The sequence below is a fragment of the Zootoca vivipara genome, chromosome 1 (genome assembly GCF_965207765.1).
Source record: "Zootoca vivipara chromosome 1, rZooViv2.hap1.1, whole genome shotgun sequence".
NCBI classification, from domain to species: domain Eukaryota; kingdom Metazoa; phylum Chordata; class Lepidosauria; order Squamata; family Lacertidae; genus Zootoca; species Zootoca vivipara.
Window position 1 is genome coordinate 8,439,423 of NC_142582.1, and position 24,042 is coordinate 8,463,464.

Genomic DNA, 24,042 nt, shown 5'->3' on the forward strand with positions numbered 1-24,042 from the left:
AATAGTCCACGGTGTATTATATACGCTGAAGGTATTTACAGCTTTCAATGTTAAGGTATCATCATAAAAACCAGGGGAAACTGTTTTAACAATTTCAGTCATTTCCGCTCCTCTGCCATGTGATAAGAGAACAGCCAGTGTTGTCTCAGACTGGGGAGAATTTAAGAGTCTAGCACAGGACACAGAAGCAGAGATACTCATTTATGCTTACACAATCAAAAGGACTCCATTTTATAGCTTACTTAGCATAATGGCCAGTTTATCCCTGAAAGGCCCCAAGCCTTTCACAGAGCAGTTATTAACTTGGGGAGGGAAAGCGAGGCTTGATCATAATTCTGGAGAAAGGAAATCAAATGTCATTACCTGCTTTCATATAAACATGTGGCAACTTGGCACATATAGGATCGAGTTGGGGTGGGGAGGCAGTAAAAAAGATGCTACATGACTACAGCAGACCCCTGGTGAGGATGAGTCCTTCATTCCATCATATGCATCTATCTCAATTAGCCTAGCTGAACACGAAACCAACTGAAGAACGACACAGTAACTGAAATATATCAATTGCCATGCTCACCTGTTAGACCATAGATAGTGGCACTGGTTCTTCCTTAGCTACCAAAATCTACACCACCCTTGCTTTCAAGAACTTCTGTTATAGCCACAGATAAAAACGAATTGTCTGCAGGTAAATACACACAGCACCATCTAGGTGAGCAAGTAAGCAGGCAGAAGGTGTGAGCTATTAAAAGTATCACAGGGTGCCAGCCCCCAATAGGCTACTAATTTTTTTCACAGGCTAGTAACTTATGTGGGCTTATTTGCAAGGCTAGCCAACATATACAGTGGTCCCTCGACTTACGAACTTAATCCGTTCTGAATGCACATTCGTAGGTCAAAAATTTCGTTTAAAAAAATATTTGGAAAAATTCGTAAGTCAAGGAAACCACATTAAAAATTTGTAAGTCGAGGAAACCGCATTAAAAAGCTCCAACGGTTTCCGTTCGAATGTAGAAAAATTAACAAGCGTGCGGCCATTTGACCCATTCGTAAGTAGAAAACGTCGGATGTCGAGTAATTCATAAGTCAAGGGACTATTGTACTTCTCAATGAATTATTTGGGAAACACAACTAATTTTCTCATGTTGTCCTCATAATACTCGACACATACTTATTAGACTTCAGCTGAGCACCTTACCCAGTGCTGATCATAATCAGATGGCCTTCCTCTGCCCTCCTCTTCGTCGTAGAAAGGCAAGCCTTCCCGTCTTGCTTGATGGTACTCCTTCCGTAACATCTGGATGCGGTCTGCAGTCCCAACAGCTGAATGGTCACTGGAGAATGAAGAAAATATGGCATAAGTTGCATCAGATGGCATTTCATCGTCATGAGAGCGCAGAGTCCAGGTGGAATTCATTTTCAGTTCAAGTTGTAGTGGAAACTTTCATTTTGGATATGTGCACAAGGAGGTGAGTTAGGGCTCCTGCTTGCACCGTTTACACCGGGGGTCGGCAACCTAAGGCCCATGGGCCACAAGCAGCCCACGGGGGTCGTTTAACTGGCCCATGTACCCCCGCCGCACGCTCGCTATATAAAAAGGCGCGGAGCAGAGTGGGGACCGCCTTCTGCAACACTGGCTGGCTTCCCATTGGCTGCAGGAAGCTCCTGCAGCCAATGGGAAGCTCCGCATGCCTCCTCCGTGCCAGAAGGAGCACAGGAAATAGCATTTGTGCATGCGTGCGCACACATGCCGGCCCACCACGGCATCTGTGGGACCATGAACCGGCCGAAGCCACAAAAACTTTGCCGACCCCTGGTTTACACCTTGCCTCCAAGCTACAAATTCAAGAAAGCAAAATATTTAACAAATGAAATGGAACAAAAGTTAATATTCATTTGGCTCTGTCTACATTGCAAGTTTGTTTTGGGTCACCGCAGAGCTCAACCTGAAACAAGACCTGAATGTTCCTGCCACAACTTAACTTTCAACCTGCTACTTAAAACAAAAGTGTGTTTTCATGAAACAATTCCCCGGCTTGACTGCAGTGATTGCTATGGCTCGGTTGGCTACTGAAGTAATTTGTTCACAGTTAGAACACTGTGGTTGAAAGGGCTCAGAGATAGTTGGGTGGGAGCAAGGAGACAGTGATGTTTGAGATGCACGACCAGCCTCTAAATTACAGTAATATTAAGCTTGCATTAGATGCATAAAGCAAAGAAAGAAATGAAAGTGTATGTGTGTGTGGGGGGGGAGTACTGCTAGCTGGCTAAGATTTATATTTCCTGTCTTATGCGGGTTTAAATATAAAAATACTAAACTAATTTGATTCACAGCGACGTTTATGGATGCCATATATACATTCCCCATGCTTGCCCAATGTAGGTATTAAATGTCAAGAGAGAGGGAATAGTTTTTGATGAATGAGGCCTCATTGGGTAAATAATATAGGCACACTGTGGAAACTAAGCGCCTGAATACTTCCCTTGATCTGGGCACTATATGTTTGTTGATGCAGCCTAGAATAGCATTAGTTTTTTTGCTGCTGCACCACACTGTTGCCTCGTGTTGAGCTTTTGGTCCACCAAGACCCCTAGATCCTTTTCACATGTACTGCTAGTAAGCCAGGCGATCGCCGTCATTTATTGGTGCAGCCCGAAGAAATGATGCTTTTGAATTATGGTGCTGGAGGAGATTCTTGAGAGTCCCATGGACTGCAAGAAGATTAAACCTATCCATTCTGAAGGAAATCAGCCCCAAGTGCTCACTGGAAGGACAGATCATGAAGCTGAGGCTCCAATACTTTGGCCACCTCATGAGAAGAGAAGACTCCCTGGAAAAGACCCTGATGTTGGGAAAGATGGAGGGCACAAGGAGAAGGGGATGGCAGAGGATGAGATGGTTGGGCAGTGTTCTCGAAGCTACGAACAGGAGTTTGACCAAACTGCGGGAGGCAGTGGAAGACAGGAGTGCCTGGCGTGCTTTGGTCCATGGGGTCATGAAGAGTCAGACATAACTAAACAACAACAACAACAACAACAACAACAAAGAACTTTCCTGGTATTGATGTCAAGCTCCCTGGTTGGTAGTTACCTGGGTCTTCTTTTCCCCCAATTTTGACGTTGGGGACATTTCCCCACCAATCTGTAGGGACCTCACCTGCTCTCCAAGAATTCTCAGACAGAGGCTCTGAGATTAGGCTACCCTTGGGTGCAGCTCATCAGCCCCTGGAGGTATGAATTCATTTAAAGTAGCTAGGTGTTCCCTTACCACCTCTGTTCCTATCTTGGGCTGCAGCTCCCTCCTTACATCATTTATTCTGTTGTCACCAGGTTGGGCATGGCTTTCCTTTTGGGTGAAGGCAGAGGCAAAGTAGGTGTTGAGCAGTTCCGCCTTCTCTCTGTCACCCAATAGCATTTCTCCATCTTCTCTAAGCAGAGAACCTACAACTTGCTTGTTCTCTCTCTTGCTTTGAACATAGCTGAAGAAAACCTTTATTTTTAACCTTGTTAATGGGGAGGCTTGCAGTGGGGGCTCAGTGTGTCAGTGAGAGTTGGGTGCCCTGACTGCCGTAAGCGAGAGCACTTTTCACCAAGGCAAAAACACTCGGCTGATTTGGTGAGGTTGCAGGCACCGTCGTCTTCACAACATAATGTGAGAAGCTGCCCTTGGTGGAAGCGCCGTCTATAAAACACGATCTGTCGGCAAATCTATATGGCAGAATAGCAAGTTGGCTTTACTGGCCATTTTTTTGTGGGGCAGCAAACCTCTTCTGAGAAACCTTCTGCAGGATAATTGCAAGCTTAACCTGGCCCAGAGTCTTAAATACTAAGGGCTACAGTGGTACCTCTACTTATGAATGTTTCTACTTACGAATGGAGCTCCGTCCGCCATCTTGGATGCGGTTTAGATAGGATTTTTTTCTACTTACAATTTTTTTCTCCCAATGCATTCCTATGGGAGTCGACTTGCAATTTCTTTCTACGTATAAATGTGCGTTTGGAACGCATTAAATTTGTAAGTAGAGGTACCACTGTAAATAAAAAAATCAAGCTGCTGTTTGCTTTGGAATGAACTTTCGCCAGCAGATTGCCCACAATTTAGCTGCAGGTTGGAGCTACGAAGCTCCATATTACAATAAGAGTGAAATTCTTTTGAAAGGGGTGGGTTGGTGGGTGGAAGCTGAGGAAGGTCAGTATTGGCAGTATACCCCCATTTTATCCCCCAAACATTAAATGCCGGACACAGCCTTAAGAGTTGTTTTTCTTAATAACTGCCCACATAGTTAGAAGTACTGGCTTTTTAAAGGTTTCATATAATTGGGGAGAGAACTATGAACTGAGAAACCAATGCAGAGTCAGGACAGGGAGAAGCACCCCATTTCAAGTCCCCAAGCAATGTGAAAGAAATGACTGTGAAGCCCCATCATTTAAGAGTTCTGAATTTCAACTTGGCTCCTGACAATTACATGAATATATGAACCACATTCAAACTCACCAGATGAATTCAATCAGGGCCAGGCAAATATCGCATACATAATCTATTAGTTTACCCCAAAGAAACCGAAGCATTGAATTCAAACAGAATGAAGTCATCAGTAATAAAAAAAGAGAAACTGATAAGGCAATATTAAAAAAAAGACCACCATCTTCTCACATTTTCACGAAAAATCATACTTTGACTGCAACCTATTCTCCCATCTGCCTATAAATACATATATTTAAAAATATGGATTTGATCAGATACCAATTCTAAAGCAAAGGAATGGAGAAGATGCGGGGGGGGGGGGGGGGTTAGTTGCATAGGATGAACAAATGGTTGTCCTGAAAAGAAATCAGACCTTGAAATAGAAAGATAAAAGAATTATACCAACTTCAAAAATAATACTTAAAAAATTTATACAATAAAGAATCTCACTGGAATGCATCAATAAGACTTGTGATCAGCATTTAAATTGTAAGATGGTTAAAGAGAGCTACATTATCTCTTTCTTTTTACGGCTGCCCTGAAACTACAGTTTTGGAATGGAAAAGGGACGCGCTATGATTGAACCCACCACTGCCACTATTTCTGAATTGCCTTTGATTTGTCCTGGTGCTAAACTTTCATTGTTCAACTAGTCAGTCCAAAAAAACTAGGTGTCTAAGTCCCCAAGCACAGTGAACGAATTGTGCATTCCCCATGCAGTTCTGGACTCTAGCCCAGATGTGACTTAAATGCTCCAAAAGTTGTTTTGTTTGTTTGTTTGTAAAAACAAAAATGGCCAAGGTGAGAACAGGATGCTGGGCTAAACGGACCTCTGACGTCACTCGATGTAGTCCTGCCACGTGCTCATATGCAACTCCTAAAGTTGGTGGGCCTTCAATTCTATGGCTAAATTATTATTATTATTATTATTATTATTATTATTATTATTATTAAATATATATACTGAACTATACCTGAAGGTCTCAGGGCAGTTCACAGAACAAAATCAAAATATAAAACTCCAAAATATATAATCAAAATAAAAACAACCCAATAACCCCCACCCCCACCCCAATTTAAAAGGGCATAGGGCAGGCTTCCTCAACCTCGGCCCTCCTACAATTCCCATGATCCCTGAGCACTGGTCCTGCTAGCTAGGGATCATGGGAGTTGTAGGCTGTCCAAAAACATCTGGAGGGCTGAGGTTGAGGAAGTCTGGCATAGGGTGTCCCTTGGGAATGTCCTAAAGAAATGTCCACTGCTGTTTTAAAATCAAAATTCCCTGCCTTCCAACGGGCAGCATTGTGCCGCCACAAGCCTGCCATGCAGCATTTCAGGAAAGGCACCACCAAACTCACAGAATTCTGTCAAGTGACACAGCACTGACAGAAAATAAGAAATTGGGCGCTACCTCCAGCTGTGGAGCTTCATAAAATAAATAAAAAACCCCTCACAATTCTGTCAAACTGGTCTTTGTCCACTGTCAAAATCACTGATTGAATGGCCTGCATACTCCATCTTATCTCCTTTAAAGCAGGGGTCCTTAAACTTTCTACCCCCAGGTCCCACTTGAGAGTGCTGAAAATTTCCGAGACCCAGCAGTCACAAAATGGCGGCAGGAGGAGGCAGAGTCTGGCACAAACAGCTGGCAATTACTGGCATAATTTTCTACCGATACCTAATCCATCATTGCTAGATTATTTGCCACCTCCTCTGGCCCTTTGGTCTCCTGAGGGGTACCTACCTACCTTTCCTCCCCACCCAATTGTCTTCTAGCTAACTTAACTCTGTATGCAAAGGCTTGCTGGTGGTGGCACTGGGCAGCCTGTGGCACCGGGGCCTACTGGAAAATGCCCCAAGGCCCCCTTCCTGAGAGAAACGACTTTACTTGGTCAAATTCAGGCATCACGTCACAGCTTTACCCATGTTGCCAGTTAAAATAATTCCACGACCAAGCACCCAAACTGGGTTGAGAAATTCATTAAGAGCAAAACTAGGGTGCTTTGTTGAGCAGATCTGCTAACAACGATCAACAGAAAGGAATGCGAACTAAATTTAAGTAGCTGGCTAAGGGGCAATGGGGTTGCTGGGAAACATCCCCAAACTCCCAAGCAAGAAATGGATATCCCAATACAGTGGTACCTTGGTTTATGAACACAATTGGTTCTGGAAGTCTGTTCGTAAACTGAAGCGTTCATAAACTGAAGCAAACTTTCCCATTGAAAGTAATGGAAAGTGGATTAATCTGTTCCAGACGGTCCGCGGAGTACTTAAACTGAAGCGTTCATAAACGGAAGTGAAGTTTCCCATTGAAAGAAATGAAAAGTGGATTAATCTGTTCCAGACGGGTCTGCGGAGTACTCAACCTGAAGTGTACTTAACCTGAAGCATGGGTGTAATTGGTTCCGGAAGTCTGTTCATAAACTGAAGCGTTCATAAACTGAAGCGAACTTTCTCATTGAAAGTAATGGAAAGTGAATTAATCTGTTCCAGATGGGTCCGCGGCGTTCCTAAACCGAAAATTCATAAACCGAGGTGTTCATAAACCGAGGTACCACTGTATAACATTATGCATGCATGATGTTCCATGCACACTGCCTCTGACCCTTTGTGATAAAGCATGGAGAGCCATGGATGTTGCCCAGCTGGCTCAGTCAGGCTCCTTCAGTATCTGCATATCGTAGTTGCTAAGTGTGCAAAACAAGTTTAATTTAACATGTAATGTTTTGGGGAAGCAATCAACGAAGGAGGGGGGGAAAGCATTATTTAACCCTGTTGTATTATTATTAGATGGCATTTCATACTACAGCATTCTGAGCACCTCAGTGTGGCAATGGCACTTCCATAAAGCAGATGCCGTTCTTTCATGTTATCATGTTATCTACAACCTCTCCTGGACAATGACAGCTCTCTTTCCCAAGCTCTGGGAGGAAGACCTTTCATTGCCTACAGACAGCCACCCAATCTTAAACAACTCCTCACCCACAATAATACAACCACCAAACTTAACATGGGCACTGGTACCAGAGCCTGCAATAAACCCAGATGCCAACTTTGCTGCCACATACACCATCACTGGCCCCAACAACATCCAACATACCATCTCAGGACCTATTTAATTGCTCATCTTCTAACATTGTGTTATGCCATCAAATGCCAACAGTGCCCTTCAGCTCTCTATATTGGACAAACAGGCGAAACCCTACGCCAAAGGATAAATGGACATAAATCTGACATCAGGAATCACAAGACAGAGAAACCAGTAGGAGAACACTTCAATCTCCCAGGACATTCTATACAAGATCTCAAAGCAGCTGTTTTATTACAGAAAAATTTCAGAAACAGACTGGAAAGAGAAGTTGCTGAATTGCAACTCATTAGCAAGCTTAAAACCATGGAGCCACCTGGAATGAACAGAGACATAGGATTCTTATCTCATTATACATGATCAAGCTTTCCTTAGCACCTCAGCCCTTGCTCCCCCCCCCCGCAAGACCAATTGCAGTCATTAACAGTCGTTAACAGTCATCAACAGGTTTACCACTCCTATCAGCCCATCACCCATTCCCATCACCCCCACCCCCACCCTTTGAATATACATAAGGGTCTGGCTACTTCTGTTTCAGTGTATATGATGAAGTGGGCATGCACCCGAAAGCTCATACCAAAATAAAAACTTAGTTGGTTTTTAAGGTGCTACTGAAGGAATTTTCTTATTTTGTTTCATGTTATCAGTTCAATATCAGTGGCATACAATATGTATCGCCAGGCCTCAGGTACCTTGTCTGCTTCATTCCTGAGAATCTGATTTGGATGTCAATCAACAGAGCAACTTTTTTTTTTTTTGTAACGACTGATGTCTTACTGGGCTTCCTTTAACAAAACACAGTGTGCAGGTGGATTTTGTTTCCGAAAAAAAGTATTTTGCTCCTGGGGCCTTTCATGTCTAAATTCATATTGTTGAACTCATATTTTCAAACTGCAGGCGATGGCAGCAGAACTTTGGGTTTAACACCGTGTCTGTCTGCCCCCATCATGTAAAAAGTGAGGGCTGGGAGGGCAATTTCATAGCAGAAGAGGAACACGGGTGAAATGAATTAAACCCTCTGGCTGCCTGTGGCTTCCTCTTTGAACCTCCTTCATAGGCTATCCTAGCTGGGATCTTGACAGCAGCAGGCTATAGAAATATACCCATGCCTAATTAAAATACGCAACAAAACAATTTCATCAAATGTTAAAAGCATTCATAATAAAAATGTACAATGAAACAAGCCCATTTAATAAACCATAATGATTAAAACAGTTATAACAGCAATTAAAACAAGTAGATCTGGAGGTTCAGGCCAAGAGACCAGAGGAATGCAAGTCTAAACAGGGGTGTTATCAGGAGCCGGTGGAATGCCAATGCCGATGGGGGGATTTATTGTTTCTTTGGTGAAAGCTTCCCCAACCCTGGGGCTAGATTCCATGTTACTGCAAGCTGATAAACATCAGGTTATGGCGAAACTAACTGGGTTCCATTTGATGATATTAATGTCCCTGCAGAGCAGTGATGGGGAAGATGGCATTTCAGGTAACCCAGTCCAGAGCTTTATAAGGAAGTAAGACGTTCTTAAACCAGGTTTAGGGCTAAAGAGACAGCTAGTGCAGATCCCTTACCACTGGCATGACGTGTGCCGGATAAGGAGTAGCACTCACCACTTGGGCACAGCATTCTGAACCAGTTCTAACCTCTGGAGCAGCCTGAAATGAAGTCCCACATTCTTGTTGTTTAGTCGTTTAGTCGTGTCCGACTCTTCGTGACCCCATGGACCAGAGCACACCAGGCACTCCTGTCTTCCACTGCCTCCCGCAGTTTGGTCAAACTCATGTTCGTAGCTTCGAGAACACTGTCCAACCATCTCATCCTCTGTCGTCCCCTTCTCCTAGTGCCCTCAATCTTTCCCAACATCAGGGTCTTTTCCAAGGATTCTTCTCTTCTCATGAGGTGGCCAAAGTATTGGAGCCTCAGCTTCAGGATCTGTCCTTCCAGTGAGCACTATCCTGAGAATGGATAGGTTTGTTCTTCTTGCAGTCCATGGAACTCTCAAGAGTCTCCTCCAGCACCATAATTCAAAAGCATCAATTCTTCGGCGATCAGCCTTCTTTATGGCCCAGCTCTCACTTCCATACATCACTACTGGAAAAACCATAGCTTTAACTATACGGACCTTTGTCGGCAAGGTGATGTCTCTGCTTTTTAAGATGCTGTCTAGGTTTGTCATTGCTTTTCTCCCAAGAAGCAGGCGTCTTTTAATTTCGTGACTGCTGTCACCATCTGTCCCACATTACAACAGCCTAAATGTGAGATTCCCAATGCATGTGCCACAGCGGACAGGTGTATTGTAGGCACTCTTGGCTGTGGAGTCCACATGGGCATCCATGGGCCTAGATCAGGCATCCCCAAACTTCGGCCCTCCAGATGTTTTGGCCTACAACTCCCACGATCCCTAGCTAACAATAGCAGTGTTCAGGGATGATGGGAATTGTAGTCCAAAACATCTGGAGGGCCGAAGTTTGGGGATGCCTGGCCTAGATGATTGCAGGAGCACCAAAACAACCTTCTTGCTGTGTTTTCCCTTCCTGGTAACTAACTATGACTCAGCTGTCAGAAGATTAGGTAAGCGCCAGAGATTTTTAAAAATCAATATACAGAAGAAACCTCACCACCCCAACCCCATTTAAAATGATTCTGGCAGGAGGGGAAGAAATAATCCCATTCACAAACGAAGAAAGACAACTGTGTACTGATTGGAGGAATATGTCAATTCCTACAGCTACAATGCCATAAAAGTCAAAACAGAATTCCATCTACAGACAGGAACATCCCTGTCTTGTACGTACATAAAACGTGTGGGAAAGCACTCCGGAATGGTATTGTTCATTTATGGTATCACTCACTTTAAGAAGTCAAGGCTGGTGAATTTCAAAGGGTGCGTTACAAAGGCTACATTTACGACGCCCGCATTTTATTTCAGAGCAGTGAAATCTTGCATGTTTTATCGAAGCGCCTTCGCAGCTTCAATAATAGGAAGAAAGGAAAAGAATAGTTGGGGGGAAATGATAAAAAATAAAACCCACACTAAAAAAAAATATAACTCTCCAATATTTCAAGCTTTCATCTTTGTCAGCCACGGAGAGAAAAGATAGTTTACAAGGAAATGAGCTTTTGATGTTTACATCTCTACTTGAGCAAATGAATGATACTGCGATAGAATAGCTCTCTGACAATTCTCTAAGATAACAGAAGTTAAAATCCAAATAAAGAGTACTCAAAATGTAAAAGAGAGAAAAAAAAAACCAGATTGCAGATTTTGCAACTGAAATCGTCTGCAGGCTTCTGATTTCTGTTTTTCCTGAACCAGGAAAAGTCTCTGAACTGGTTAAAAAGAAAATGGGGGAAGAGTCAAGATACCATAATACCAAAATGGCCTATCTTATTCCATGCCGTATCTTCTTCTTATTGCAGTGGCAAAAAACAATTGCCAGTGAAGTTAGGCACCATGTTTTCCAACAAAAACATGAACCTTTGGGCACCCCTGGAGATATGCATGGTGGTGGACTAAATTGGAAAGGCTGGCTAAACCTTTGGGCCCAAGGAGCGCATTCAAGAACCACATGCCTGTGGCCACTGAGCATTGCACTCGGTCTTGCATATCCGCACTGCTCTCAGCATGCATACACACCAGACCCCATACTGTCACCACACATGCACACATGCAGGCCACGCCCCCCTACTTTCTCTCCCCTTCGCATACATGTAGACATTTGCTGCATGCTTCCCCAACACAGCACTAGGCTAAGAGGAAAGGTTTAAACCTCATCTGTGGCGCTGTGGTGTAAACCACTGAGCTTCTTGGGCTTGCCGATCAAAAGGTTGGCGCTTCAAATCCCACGTCAAAGTGCAAGTAGATAAATAGGTACCACTCCAGCGGGAAGGTAAACGGCATTTCCATGCGCTGCTCTGGTTTCGCCAGAAGGGGCTTAGTCAGGATGGCCACATGACCCAGAATAACTGTCTGCGGACAAACACTGGCTCCCTTGGCCTGAAAGGGAGATGGGTGCCGCAACTCCAGAGTCGTTTGGGACTGGATTTAACTGTCAGGGGTCCTTTACCTTTACCTTTCCGCCCCCTAACCCACTGCTGCAATGAGAAAACCACCCCAGGGGTTAGCAGCTAACCAGGGTTTGTTTCAAGCCAAGATGCCTGGTTCTCACCTAACACTAAACCGAGTGAGATTATTTTAAAATAGAAGTAAAGGTGGGGGAAATTCTGCTCCTGGCTCCAGGGGAGGGAAGCGTGCAAGCCTGTCGGGGCTCCCCGAGGCTCGTACACAGGGGGTAGCATGTACAATGTATATCTACATTGGCTCCCAGTACGTTTCCGAGCACAATTCAAAGTGTTGGTGCTGACCTTTAAAGCCCTAAACGGCCTTGGTCCAGTATACCTGAAGGAACGTCTCCACCTCCATCATTCTGCCCGGACACTGAGGTCCAGTACCGAGGGCCTTCTGGCGGTTCCCTCATTGCGAGAAGCCAAGTTGCAGGGAACCAGGCAGAGAGCCTTCTCGGTGGTGGCGCCCGCCCTGTGGAACGCCCTCCCATCAGATGTCAAAGAGAAAAACAGCTACCAGATTTTTAGAAGACATCTGAAGGTGTTTAATGTTTAATAGATTATTTTATTTCATTTTTCTGTTGTAAGCCGCCCAGAGTGGCTGGGGAAACCCAGCCAGATGGGTGGGGTATAAATAAAAAATATTATTATTATTATTATTATTATTATTATTATTATTATTATTATTAGAGGGCATGGGGATAGGCAGTGCTTTTTTCCTAGAAAAAGGGTTGCCAGTACCACACTTTTAACAACAACCACTGGAGGTGAGGTACTTGGCTGCTGTTTCCAACACATCGCCTGTGCTTTTTGTTGTAAAATAGCTCCAGTGTGGTGGCGAGCATTGGCAGAGGGGCATACTCTGAAAAAGCACGTGGAAAGGCGAAGTTAAGACAGAACACTTCGGGCATTGGGGGAGCTGCTGAAAAGGAGAGGAGGAGGGGAAGGCGTTCGCAGAGCCGGTTCTCTTTCAGCTGCTCTCGAACACTCAAGAGTGCTTTTTGGAACTCAAGATAGTGGGATGGTGTGTGTTGAAAGGGAAACCCTCGGGAAACTGGCAGGCTCACCTCAATATCACAACTGGTGCCAGCAGCATTTGAAAATGTATCCCCCCCAACTGCGAGAGCAGTTAAAGTTTTAAAGGCGGAAACCTGAGAATTTTCAGCCCACAATTGTGGTGGCGGAATTCCTTTTGAGCCGAGTCAGAGCACTAGACATCTCTGCAAACGGGAACTGACAGAAAGGTAACCCTATAGCTAGACATATGTAGAATATATGGAAACCATATATTTAGCCACGGAGGTACACAAAATGAATGCCAGGGAGGGCGAACCAAGAGAAAATTGCCTAGACATTCATTTGTAAACAGAAACTGGCTTTAACTTGGGGTGGAAACACCAGCTAGATCATGATCTAGTTTTAAATACTTCTTAGAAACAAAAAAAAAAAAACAAATGTGGTGACCTTTTAGCCCTGCAAACTTGCATGAAAGCATTACAGCCACTTCCGCCCAAAAGGTTAAGGATTCCTAAAGCAACACATGGGCATCATTTATCTGGATGAAAATTGAGCCTAGTGACCCACAACATCGCTGGTGACTCTTTGACTTCAGAGGCGGCTTAGTGGAAATGCAGCAACTAATATTATTTTGGCTCCCAGGGATTAATTAAAAAACAATTAGGCTCTTCTTCTTACCTGTAGCAAGCACTGAGTGGAATTAGATATCAGCTCCCTGAAATAGTTGGCAGAAGTGCTTTTTGCAAACATCTCACGGTCTGTTGTTATTATTTTTTTAAGTATGACTTAGCGTGCTTGAACAATTTTCTTGACTGCTCATAATGCATCTTCTCGATACAAAAAATTAAAACAACAAAAACACAACGATGAACTTCTTCATTCAAGCTTCTTTCCCCCCCTGCCTCTGCTTCGAACCCACGCTTTCTTGATTTCGTAGCCTGCAACTGGCAACGGACTTCTCTTCCGACTGACCTTTATAAAATAAGGCTGCGAGAAAACATATTCCAAGATTGGGTGAGATTCAGCGGGCTTTGCATCCTAATCAGCAACGCCCAGATGATCTCCTTTTGGGGTGGAGGATGCTTAATTTTAAAATGGGGCAAAGTTCCTAGGAACACAGAAAGCTGCCTTGTAAAAAAATAATAAACAGATCCTTGAGTCATCGAGCTCAGTACAGTGGTACCTCGGTCTTTGAACAGCACAACTCAGAACCCAAACACTGCAAACCCGGAAGTGGGTGTTCCGGTTTTCAAACTTTGCCCCGGAAGCCAAATGTGCTCCTGAGCTTCCGTTTTTACCATTGTGCAGCAAATTTAAGCCCCCCACCATCATAATTAGGGTTTTTTTCCACCTCGTTTTACCCTTGCACAGCAAATTTAAGCCGCCTCCATCATAATTAGGTTTTTTTTAATCCATCCCATTTACCCTTGCACAGCAAATTTAAGTCCTCCCCCATCATAGAGTTTTTTCATCCCGTTTGTACCATTGAGCAGCTAATTTAAGCCCCCCCCCATTGTAATTAAAGCCTTCCGTTTCTGATTGCAGTGTTCTGAAGTGATATTTGGTGCTTTTGTTTTTGGATTTTTTTGCGTTTTTGTTTGTGTGTCTTTTTCATTTTTGTGGCTGTGGCTTGTTTTTTGTTTTATGATTGATTGATTGATTGTGTGACTGTGGAAATGGAGAAAAAAACCCCATCCAAACAATGACTATCATCAGTGCAGGTAAGAAAAAATAGTAATTTTAATTTTTATTGTCTACAACACTGTCTTATTTTCCTATTTTATAGTACAGAACATTGATTATTGCTTTCATTTTATGGATCAATGGTCTTGTTAGACAGTAAAATTCATGTTAAATTGCTGTTTTAGGGGTTGTTTTTAAAAGTCTGGAATGGATTAATCCGTTTTGCATTACTTTCTATGAGAAAGTCCGTTTTGGTTTTGGAACGCTTTGGTTTTGGAACAGACTTCCAGAACCGATCAAGTTTGAGAACCAAGGCATCACTGTAGAGTCGCTGGAACTGGCTCTAGCAGTCTCCAACAAGATACCCTTCTGATGTTGTGGACTATAAGCCCCTTGAGTCCTAGCCAACATGTTCCAGGTTTTTCTTGCTCAGCGATACTTAAGAGGTGCCGGAGATTGAACCCCGAAGATTCTGCATGCGGAGACAAATGCTACCACTGAGCTAGAGGTCTTTCTACTGACAGCTCTTCTGCTTTGCATTTAAAGATACTGGAATGTAACCTTTCCCTAGGATAATGCATGCAAACAAGCTTTGGCGTTGTACTTCGTTTTCTTTTTCTCACTTATGAGACCTGTGATGAAAGTTTGTCCTGCCTTGTATGCAACGATATTCTTCTAGAAAATGAACTTCTCCCTTGTTCTATTATAATGGCAATGGCGTCCACCTGAGAGGTGACAGAACTTTAAAAAGCCCTGCCTGTATGAGAAGCGCTTGCGTTCAGGGTTTCAACTAGCCATTCTGATACTCCATTTTTCTTTTCTATCAATCAATCAATCAATCAATCAATATTTATAGCTGTAAAAGACCAGACAGCAGAATTAAGAACAGCAACATATACTACAATCCATGGTTATGGAGCGTGCCCAGTTTTCATTCAGAGGGTCTGGGGCTTTTATTTTGCTTGTTTAGTTCTTTCTTTAAAATGTTTTGCACTTCTGCAAACCTCAGAGTTCTCTTCCAGATACCTTTGTATTGCATCTCAGTGGCTTCATGTTGGCCACAGTCTTCTCAGTATTTACCAACTGAGTCACAAGAGCAAACTCCTAGGAGCCGAGGCCCCTCTGGCCCTCCCAATAAAATATTTGAGAGGGCTGGGCCCCTCCCAAGTTGATGGGCATTGCCATTCAAATGGTTTGCATGTGCCGCATCTTGGGTTTGATTATTCAGAACAGGGCTTACCTGCCTCCCCCAATACTTTATTCAAGTTGGCACCCCTGACCAGAGTTGACTTTTAGACCATTAGAGGGCGGGAGTGATGATGAAACTATTTTGTAGGAGACAGGTTTGAACTTTAGGCTTAGGTTGTGGGGGACAGGAGGCGGGCAGGTGTGGAAGACTCTCTGGTCCTGAATGGGGTAACTGTGACCCTGAAGGACCAGGTACGCAGCCTGGGAGTCATTTTGGACTCACAGCTGTCCATGGAGGCGCAGGTCAATTCTCTGTCCAGGGCAGAGAAGCCCCATCTGGTACGCAGCTGAGACCCTACCTGACTGCAGACTGTCTCGCCAGAGTGGTGCATGCTCTAGTTATCTCCCGCTTGGACTACTGCAATGCACTCTACGTGGGGCTACCTTTGAAGGTGACCCAGAAACTACAACTAATCCAGAATGCAGCAGCTAGACTGGTGACTGGGAGCAGCCGCCGAGACCACATAACACCGGTCTTGAAAGATCTACATTGGCTCCCAGTACGTTTCTGAGCACAATTCAAAGTGTTGGTGCTGACCTTTAAAGCCCTAAATGGCCTCGGTCCAGTATACCTGAAGGAGTGTCTCCACCTCCATCGTTCTGCCCGGACACTGAGGTCCAGTGCTGAGGGCCTTCTGGCGGTTCCCTCATTGTGAGAAGGCAAGTTGCAGGGAACCAGGCAGAGGGCCTTCTCGGTAGTGGCACCTGCCCTGTGGAACGCCCTCCCATCAGATGTCAAAGAGAAAAACAGCTACCAGATTTTTAGAAGACATCTGCCCTGTTTAGTGAGGCTTTTAATCTTTAATTGATTATTTTATTCTTCTGTTGGAAGCCACCCAGAGTGGCTGGGGAAACCCAGCCAGATGGACGGGGTATAAATAATAAATTATTATTATTAAAGGAGCAAATAGCGGTAATGGGAGTAACAAACGTTGTGTTTACATCAGATTGGTGTCATGGGTGTGCTGGCTCTATGGATGTATTTTATTGCTCTGTTTTCTACATATCATTTAATAAAGATTGGGGGGGGGGGCGGTTTGCACAGAACAGAGGATTTCAGAGGTGTGACTTTTAAAGCACCACTTCAGAGAAAAGATACTTCTTGCATTTTTTAAAAATGCCAGGGACAGCACAAGGAACCCTGCTCAACAGTGAAGAGAGCAGCCTGCTTAAAAACCGTGCACCTTTAAGGTCCTGTGAGGCTGCACTAGAAAAGGGGCAATCCAGTACTCCTTACTTCACTGAATGCAGCACAAGAAAAAATGTTTGATTTTCAGCCTCACCAGAACGCCAGCTAGAGAAGGGGGTGGACGGGACGTGATGGCTGGGTAAATTGGCTGCTTGCGGTCATATGATTGAGGGGAAGAGTCATTTGGGAAAAGACATTTCTTGTGCTGAAAGATTCTTAGCCAGAACGCTCCTCTTATGGGAGAAACAGTCACAAGATCTTCATTAAAAAGTATTATGAAAAGGGTGACGTTTGAGCTAGTTAAGGGCAATGTCTGGGGCATATATACCCCCGCTGGTAGTTCTACAATATGAACGATTCTCGCACGGGGCTACAAAGAGCAGGGCGATTACGGGACTCAGCGGCTGACAACAGTTGAACTTTCCGCAGCCTATGCACAATAGCAAATAACAAAAGAGAGACTCAGGGTGTCCCCCCTCCCACCCGCCGCCAATGCTCGAGTTTCTGTTTTGTACTACAAAAATGACATCAATTATGTCTTCTTTCCATCACAGGATCTTAATGAGATACAATAATGGAGGGCAATCTCTGTGTGGCAGTTTCCTTAGGACACACACAGCAGAATACTTAAAATTGCCATCTTCTGGCACCCTCTCGTTTTACAACTGGCTTTTTATTTTTTATTTTATTTTATTTTTTAAAAAACTTCACTGAGAGAAAGCAGCTGGCACGTTTTTAACATATAGGTCACACCAGCACGGAGTGAAGATTTTTCAGCCCTCCCACTCAATTTACAACAGCTGTAACAATTCAAGGGAGCAAACGCTGAATGCTAATTATGGCAAAGGAATGCTATTGTATTTCTTGCACCTCTGCTTACTAAGGGTGCAATCCTATACGCACTTAACTTGGGAGCAAGTCCCACTGGACTTAGGATTTGTTTCTGAGTAGACATACGTAGGACCGCACTGTCAGAAGTCGGTGCTATTTTTTTTATTTTGTAAACTTTGTTTTGTAAAATTTTATTTTGATTGCAAAAGAAGAACAACAGCAACCCTGTAGGCGGTTTACGGACAGATAACAACAATAAAATAAAGAAAAATTCACAAGTTTCACTTTAAAATATACAAAACATACCAAAAGCTAGACTGGTGCCTGGGAACGGCTGCCAAGACCACATAACACCGGTCTTGAAAGATCTACATTGGCTCCCAGTACGTTTCCGAGCACAATTCAAAGTGTTGGTGCTGATCTTTAAAGCCCTAAATGGCCTCGGTCCAGTATACCTGAAGGAGTGTCTCCACCTCCATCATTCTGCCCGGACACTGAGGTCCAGCACCGAGGGCCTTCTGGCAGTTCCCTTGTTGCGAGAAGCCAAGTTGCAGGGAACTAGGCAGAGGGCCTTCTCGGTGGTGGCGCCTACCCTGTGGAACGCCCTCCTAACAGATGTCAAAAAGGAAAACAACTACCAGACTTTTAGGACACATCTGAAGGCAGCCCTGTTCAGGGAGGCTTTTAATGTTTAATAGATTACTGTGTTCTACTTTTCTGTTGGAAGCCGCCCAGAGTGGCTGAGGAGACCCAGCCAGATGGGTGGGGTATAAATAATAAATTATTATTATTATTATTATTATTATTATTATAAAAAGGATAAAAATCCAACTTTCTGAGCATCATATTGGCATCCACATTCAGTCACAACTAGTCAACTGGCGACACTGCTCCAGGTCCTAAAGGCTGGAAACACACATGGCAACAAGCAGCAATTCTCTGTCATTCTCCAGAGAAAGGGGGGAACACATCCTGTTTTGCTGTGCTGCTGCTGCAGACTCAGGGGCGGAGAAAAGGGTGCGGTGGGTGCGGGCTTCCCCGGGAGTCACCACTGAGGGGGGGGGTGACAAAACGCTGGGTGGCACTCGCCGCGGGGCCTGCAGCGCGCCCGAGCCGCACCTCTCTCCTGGGCTCCGCGCTATCCCAAACGGCCCGCCTGCTGCCTCCCCCCCCCAGCTGTAGGACGGCTGAGTGGGAGGAGGCAGGCAGACTCCGGAGGCCCCACCCCTATGAGCAGCTCACCCCGCCCCTGGGAGCGCCACCCTAGGCGCCCGAGCAACTTCCTCTGCCGCTGCGCAAACTCCATTACCTGGGTTGTGTAGCGATGGCCACGAAACAGCAGCAACAACGGCTGGTTCCGGCGGGATCTCACTGAGACCTTGCGAGATTTTGACTCGCTCTCGTGATATCTTGCCGAAGGTCTGTGCCACTGCCACCACAGCTTCCCGGCTGGAGCGCCGGTGCCACCTCTTGGGTTTCTGCTGCCTGAGGTGGGTAGTTCACCCCGCCTCATAGGCGAGCCTGGCCCTGCTCAGAGAAATTCACCCAGAAGAGCTGTTTCCCTCCCTCCCTTCTGAGTGATACCGACTAGATCTGAAGCTACCTTTCACGAGCCTCTTGTGAAAGCAAGGTCCCAGACTTGAAATTCCCCCTCATCTGCCATTAGAGCAGTGGTTCTCAAACATTTTTTTCTCTGGGCCACACTTTCAGAATAAAAATTGGCTTGCAATCCACACTGATTATTTTTTTAATTGATAAGAAATACATTGGAAAACACAACTAGGATTGTCCGCAGTATACTTGCTCTCATTTTGAAAGATTTGTCTTTCCTCACTTGATGCTGTTGCCCTCATTTTAAAAAAGATATCAATCCATATTCTGCAAATTAAGAAAAAATATTTTGATACTACAGTATACTGATGAGTGGACTTCTTGCAGAAAGTGGGCAACAACCTCAGTATGTTTCTAAGAGTTAATATGCAGTTTGGTCTCTGCCCACCTCAAAGACCGTCCTCTCTTAACAAAAACATCTTATGATAATCACACAATAGCACATTACCATTCTCTCTCTCTCTCTCAAATATATCTTATTGGAATTTAGAAAAACATATACAGAAATTATTATCAAATTATTTTTTTACCAAAAGCAAATCAAGAGCACAATCCTATTTTCCAGGGACAGTCCTGGATTTAAAGAAGCCATCCCAGTTTCTGATTTGATCCTGGAATATCCCTCTTTTACTTAGGACATCCCCATTTTCATCAGAGGAATGTTAGAGGAATGTCTTCAGAAGACATTTGAAGGCAGCCCTGCAGAGGGAAGTTTTTTTTTTTTTTTAAAAAAGTTCTATGTTTTAATTATGTTTTTGTACATGTTGAAAGTCACCCAGAGTGGTTGGAACAACCCAGTCAGATGGGCAGGGTATAAATAATAAAGTTACGGAATAGGACATCCTTATTCCCATCGGAGAAATGTCGGAGGGTATGTATATACTGAAATGTTTACATGTTTATTTGATCGTTCTTCAATCTTCCTGCCACACTTGCTGTCCTGACTTGCCATACCATACCAGTGTGGTACACCACACCCTTTGAGAGAGGGTTCCCCTAAATGTCCACCTACCTCTTTAGGACGCAGGTGGTCTAAACCACCGAGCCGCTTGGGCTTGCTGATCAGAAGGTCAGCGGTTCGAATCCCTGCAACGGGGTGAGCTCCCGTTACTCTGTGCCAGGCTCCTGCCAACCTAGCAGTTCAAAAGCTAGCCAGTGCAAGTAGATCAATAGGTACCACTGCAGTGGGAAGGTAAACAGAGTTTCCATGCGCTCTGGCTTCCGTCACGGTGCCCCGTTGCGCCAGAAGTGGTTTAGTTCTGCTGGCCACATGACCCAGAAAGCTGTCTGTGGACAAACACTGGCTCTCTCGGCCTAAAAGCAAGATGAGTGCCACACCCCATAGTCACCTTGGACTGGACTTAACCATCCAGGGGTCCTTTACCTTTACCTTTACCCACCTACCTCTGAGCAGATATTGTAATAAATAAGCCACATGCATTGCCTTTTCAAGCAGGAAGCTGTAGATGCTGGGCTCTTTGTACAGTCATCATGAGTTAACACAGCAGGGGAAATCAACACTCTGCTATAAGGAGACCCCCCCCCCCCAGCTGCTCAGCAGCAAAATCTCTGGAGCAGAGCTCTGATCCGAGAGCCCACCTAAGGATGTGGTGTGGATAACATGAGATATATCTCAAGCACAGCTCAAGAAAAAACCAACCAGCAGCTGTGGACACACCCTTAGGAGTTCTGTCACAGAGGGAGGCAGATAACCTTTCACATATTGCTGAAACAGCAAATATCGAGTTAGATCCTTTCCCCCCCACACTCTAGGTCACGTCATATGATCTGTTGAGATCATAAATTGCAGATGATCACACGCCACATCATTTCTTTCGCCCTGCCATAAATTCTGGCACAAGAGTGTAGCCGTAGGGAGATGAAAATAAAGGGATGCCATGCTAATCTTAAAAAAAGAGAGAGAGAGGCACTGTGCAATATCAGGAACTATGATGATACCTGGAAATACTTGAAAATGAAATAGACAGTGTTGAGTAGTGGGTGGGAACCCTAAATTTTGCTTGTTATGAATCGACGCATCGACGTCACCGGAGGAAGTTCGGTGTCCCGTTTTATCGTGTTCCTTCAATTTTTAACGCTTATCCCAAAGCAGAACTATCGTAAGGATATACGGCCATGGCAAAATCTCCTTACATTTTAGATTCTTTGCATAGGTAATCCTAAAGAAATAATTTGCTTCTCTCTGCTTTAAAGGTTGTTTATAGACAGCCTAAGATGTCAGAGGAAAGTAGATAGCTCACATGGTCAAATAGCATCCTTATAATAAAAGAAACCTTTTAATGGATGATGGCTACTGGGATAACATTAATCCAGTATTAGGACTTTTACGGGAAAAAAATACAAATGTAATTTATCTTTTTAACTGTCAGCTGCATTTCTAAAGCTTTCAAATCTGCAGCATCCAGGGGCCCTTTGTCTTTCTGCCATGGCAGGAATATCTTGGACAGCTGTAAGAGCTTTGGAAGCTATCTTTCTCAAAATCCATTAGCTAATTCAAGGAACCTAATTAGAGCTGCCATTTTGATGAAGCATACCAAATTCTTAATACAAACTAGTAACACCATCAGTGTTTATTGGAAGACCACAAGAAACAAAGATCCATTAAATGTAAGAAAAAAAGTGATGGAAATAAGCACACAATTTATGAAAAAATGCACGTTAATGACTATATAAAGTAATACCTGTATTAAGTAAATGAATGCACGTTTCTTGGTGGAATATAGGCACACACTAAAATGCACAATTTCATATAAATTAGTAATCTTGGCGGGGCGTTGCTGCAAGAGGAGCTGTTCCCCTGCTGGCATTTATGACTCTTTTTATCTTTTTAAATATGCAATTAAATGACTATTTAATTTATTTATAAAATTAATATACTACCCATTCAGCAAAGCGCTCTGAGCAGTTTGTAAACCTATTAAAAGTGCAGCAAACCAAAATCTTTCAGGGACAATTGGGCGGAAGAACATAAAAGCCACTGAAATTAAAAGGTCTGCTTTTTAAAAGGTCGCAAAATGGTCTACGATTTTAACAGATTTTGTGGGAGGGCAGTTGTGATGCCCACCAGTTATGTCATGAACCGCATCCCAAAGTTCCTTTTCGTTGCTGATTGACTGGGGGGAAACTCTCATATTTACATATTAATTGTCACAAGCCATTAACAAGGCCACATATCAATCTTCAGTTGCTATAGCATACTATACTGGCTCCTGCTCTGGAGGGTAGGACTCGAACCCATGGCATCAAGTTACAAAACGGGAGATTCTAACTAAACACCAGGAAGAACTTTCTGACGGTAAGAGCTGCTCAACAGTGGAACAGGCTCCCACAAGAGGTGATGGGCTCTTCTTCCTCGGAGGTTTCTAAGCAGAGGTTGGATGGTCATCTGCCACGGATGTCTCAACTGAGATTCCTGCATTGTAAGGGGTTGGACTAGATGACCCTTGGTGGCCCCTTTGTGCGCTACAATTCTATGATTGTTTCCTTGTAAAGCAAAAATGTGAAATGTCCGAATGAGTGGAACAGAGCTATGGCCCACAAAACTTATGTCACCACAGACTTGTTAGTTTTAACGTGCTACAGTTGTCCTGGGGCTAAATTATATATGATATACAACTTCATCTCCCAACAGTTTTTTTAGCTTTAAAACAATGTTGGGAAGGGGAAGGCGAGCTGTTGGAGGGAGATTAACCCTCTTTGCCTTCTCCATCCCAGCTGTTTTTAAGGCTAACAAAAGTGATGAACGGAAAAACAAATGAACGAATTCCTGAAAGATCTACATTGGCTCCCAGTAAGTTTCCGAGCACAATTCAAAGTGTTGGTGCTGACCTTTAAAGCCCTAAATGGCCTCGGTCCAGTATACCTGAAGGAGCGTCTCCTCCCCCATCGTTCTGCCCGGACACTGAGGTCCAGTGCCGAGGGCCTTCTGGCGGTTCCCTCGCTACGAAAAGCCAAGTTACAGGGAACCAGGCAGAGGGACTTCTCGGTAGTGGCACCCACACTGTGGAACGCCCTCCCACCACATGTCAAAAAGAAAAACAACTACCAGACTTTTAGAGGACATCTGAAGGCAGCCCTGTTTAGGGAAGCTTTTAATGTTTAATACATTATTGTATTTTAATACTTCTGTTGGAAGCCGCCCAGAGTGGCAGGGGAAACCTACCTAGATGGGCGGGGTATAAATAATAAATTATTATTATTATTATTATTATTATTATTATTATTATTATTATTATGCCCCACAAATAATCCAGAGATGCATTTTAAATAAAAGGACACATTCTACTCATGTAAAAACATGCTGATTCCTGGACCGTCTGCGGGCCGGATTGAGAAGGAGTTTGGGACTGCTCTGGCCCCTGGGCCTTAGTTTACCTAACCATGTTCTAATTGGATAAAGCTATAATTTATTACACTTTGATTGGGGGGGGGAGCGATTTGGATTGCTTTTACATACGTTTTCAAAACCAGACCTCTAACATTGCAAACAATGGAAGGCTTGGCATACCCTACCAAGAGCATATGTGGTGATACATTTCGCAACAAACATCTAATTATAGCTCAATCCCCCTTATATGTTCAACGAAACAGATGTAAAAACAAAATCAGCATCTTTTTCTACAGAAAGACAGCAGATGTTCTAGTTAAGCCACTAGCGAGCAGGAGGTGAAAGGTGCGAGCCTTACAAGGAAAGAATGAAGCATTCGAACGGCGATTTAACGAGGGACAGCGCAAACAGCAAATGAAATAATTTGTAAAAGTATTTCGTTAGCTGTCAGCGCAAGATGCGAGGCAGGATGAAAGCGCGCCGGGTAGTAGCTGCGCATG

At 44.0% G+C, this 24,042-nt stretch overlaps 1 protein-coding gene across 1 annotated transcript in view; it reads right to left on the bottom strand.

Annotated features, from left to right (window-relative positions):
- Nucleotides 1-24,042, bottom strand: part of PARD3B (par-3 family cell polarity regulator beta) — a 538,536-nt gene that overhangs the window by 92,834 nt on the left and 421,660 nt on the right. The window contains exon 21 of the mRNA XM_060281957.2: nucleotides 1,196-1,331. Coding sequence (XP_060137940.2) covers nucleotides 1,196-1,331 — 136 coding nt within the window. The remainder of the gene's footprint in view (nucleotides 1-1,195; nucleotides 1,332-24,042) is intronic.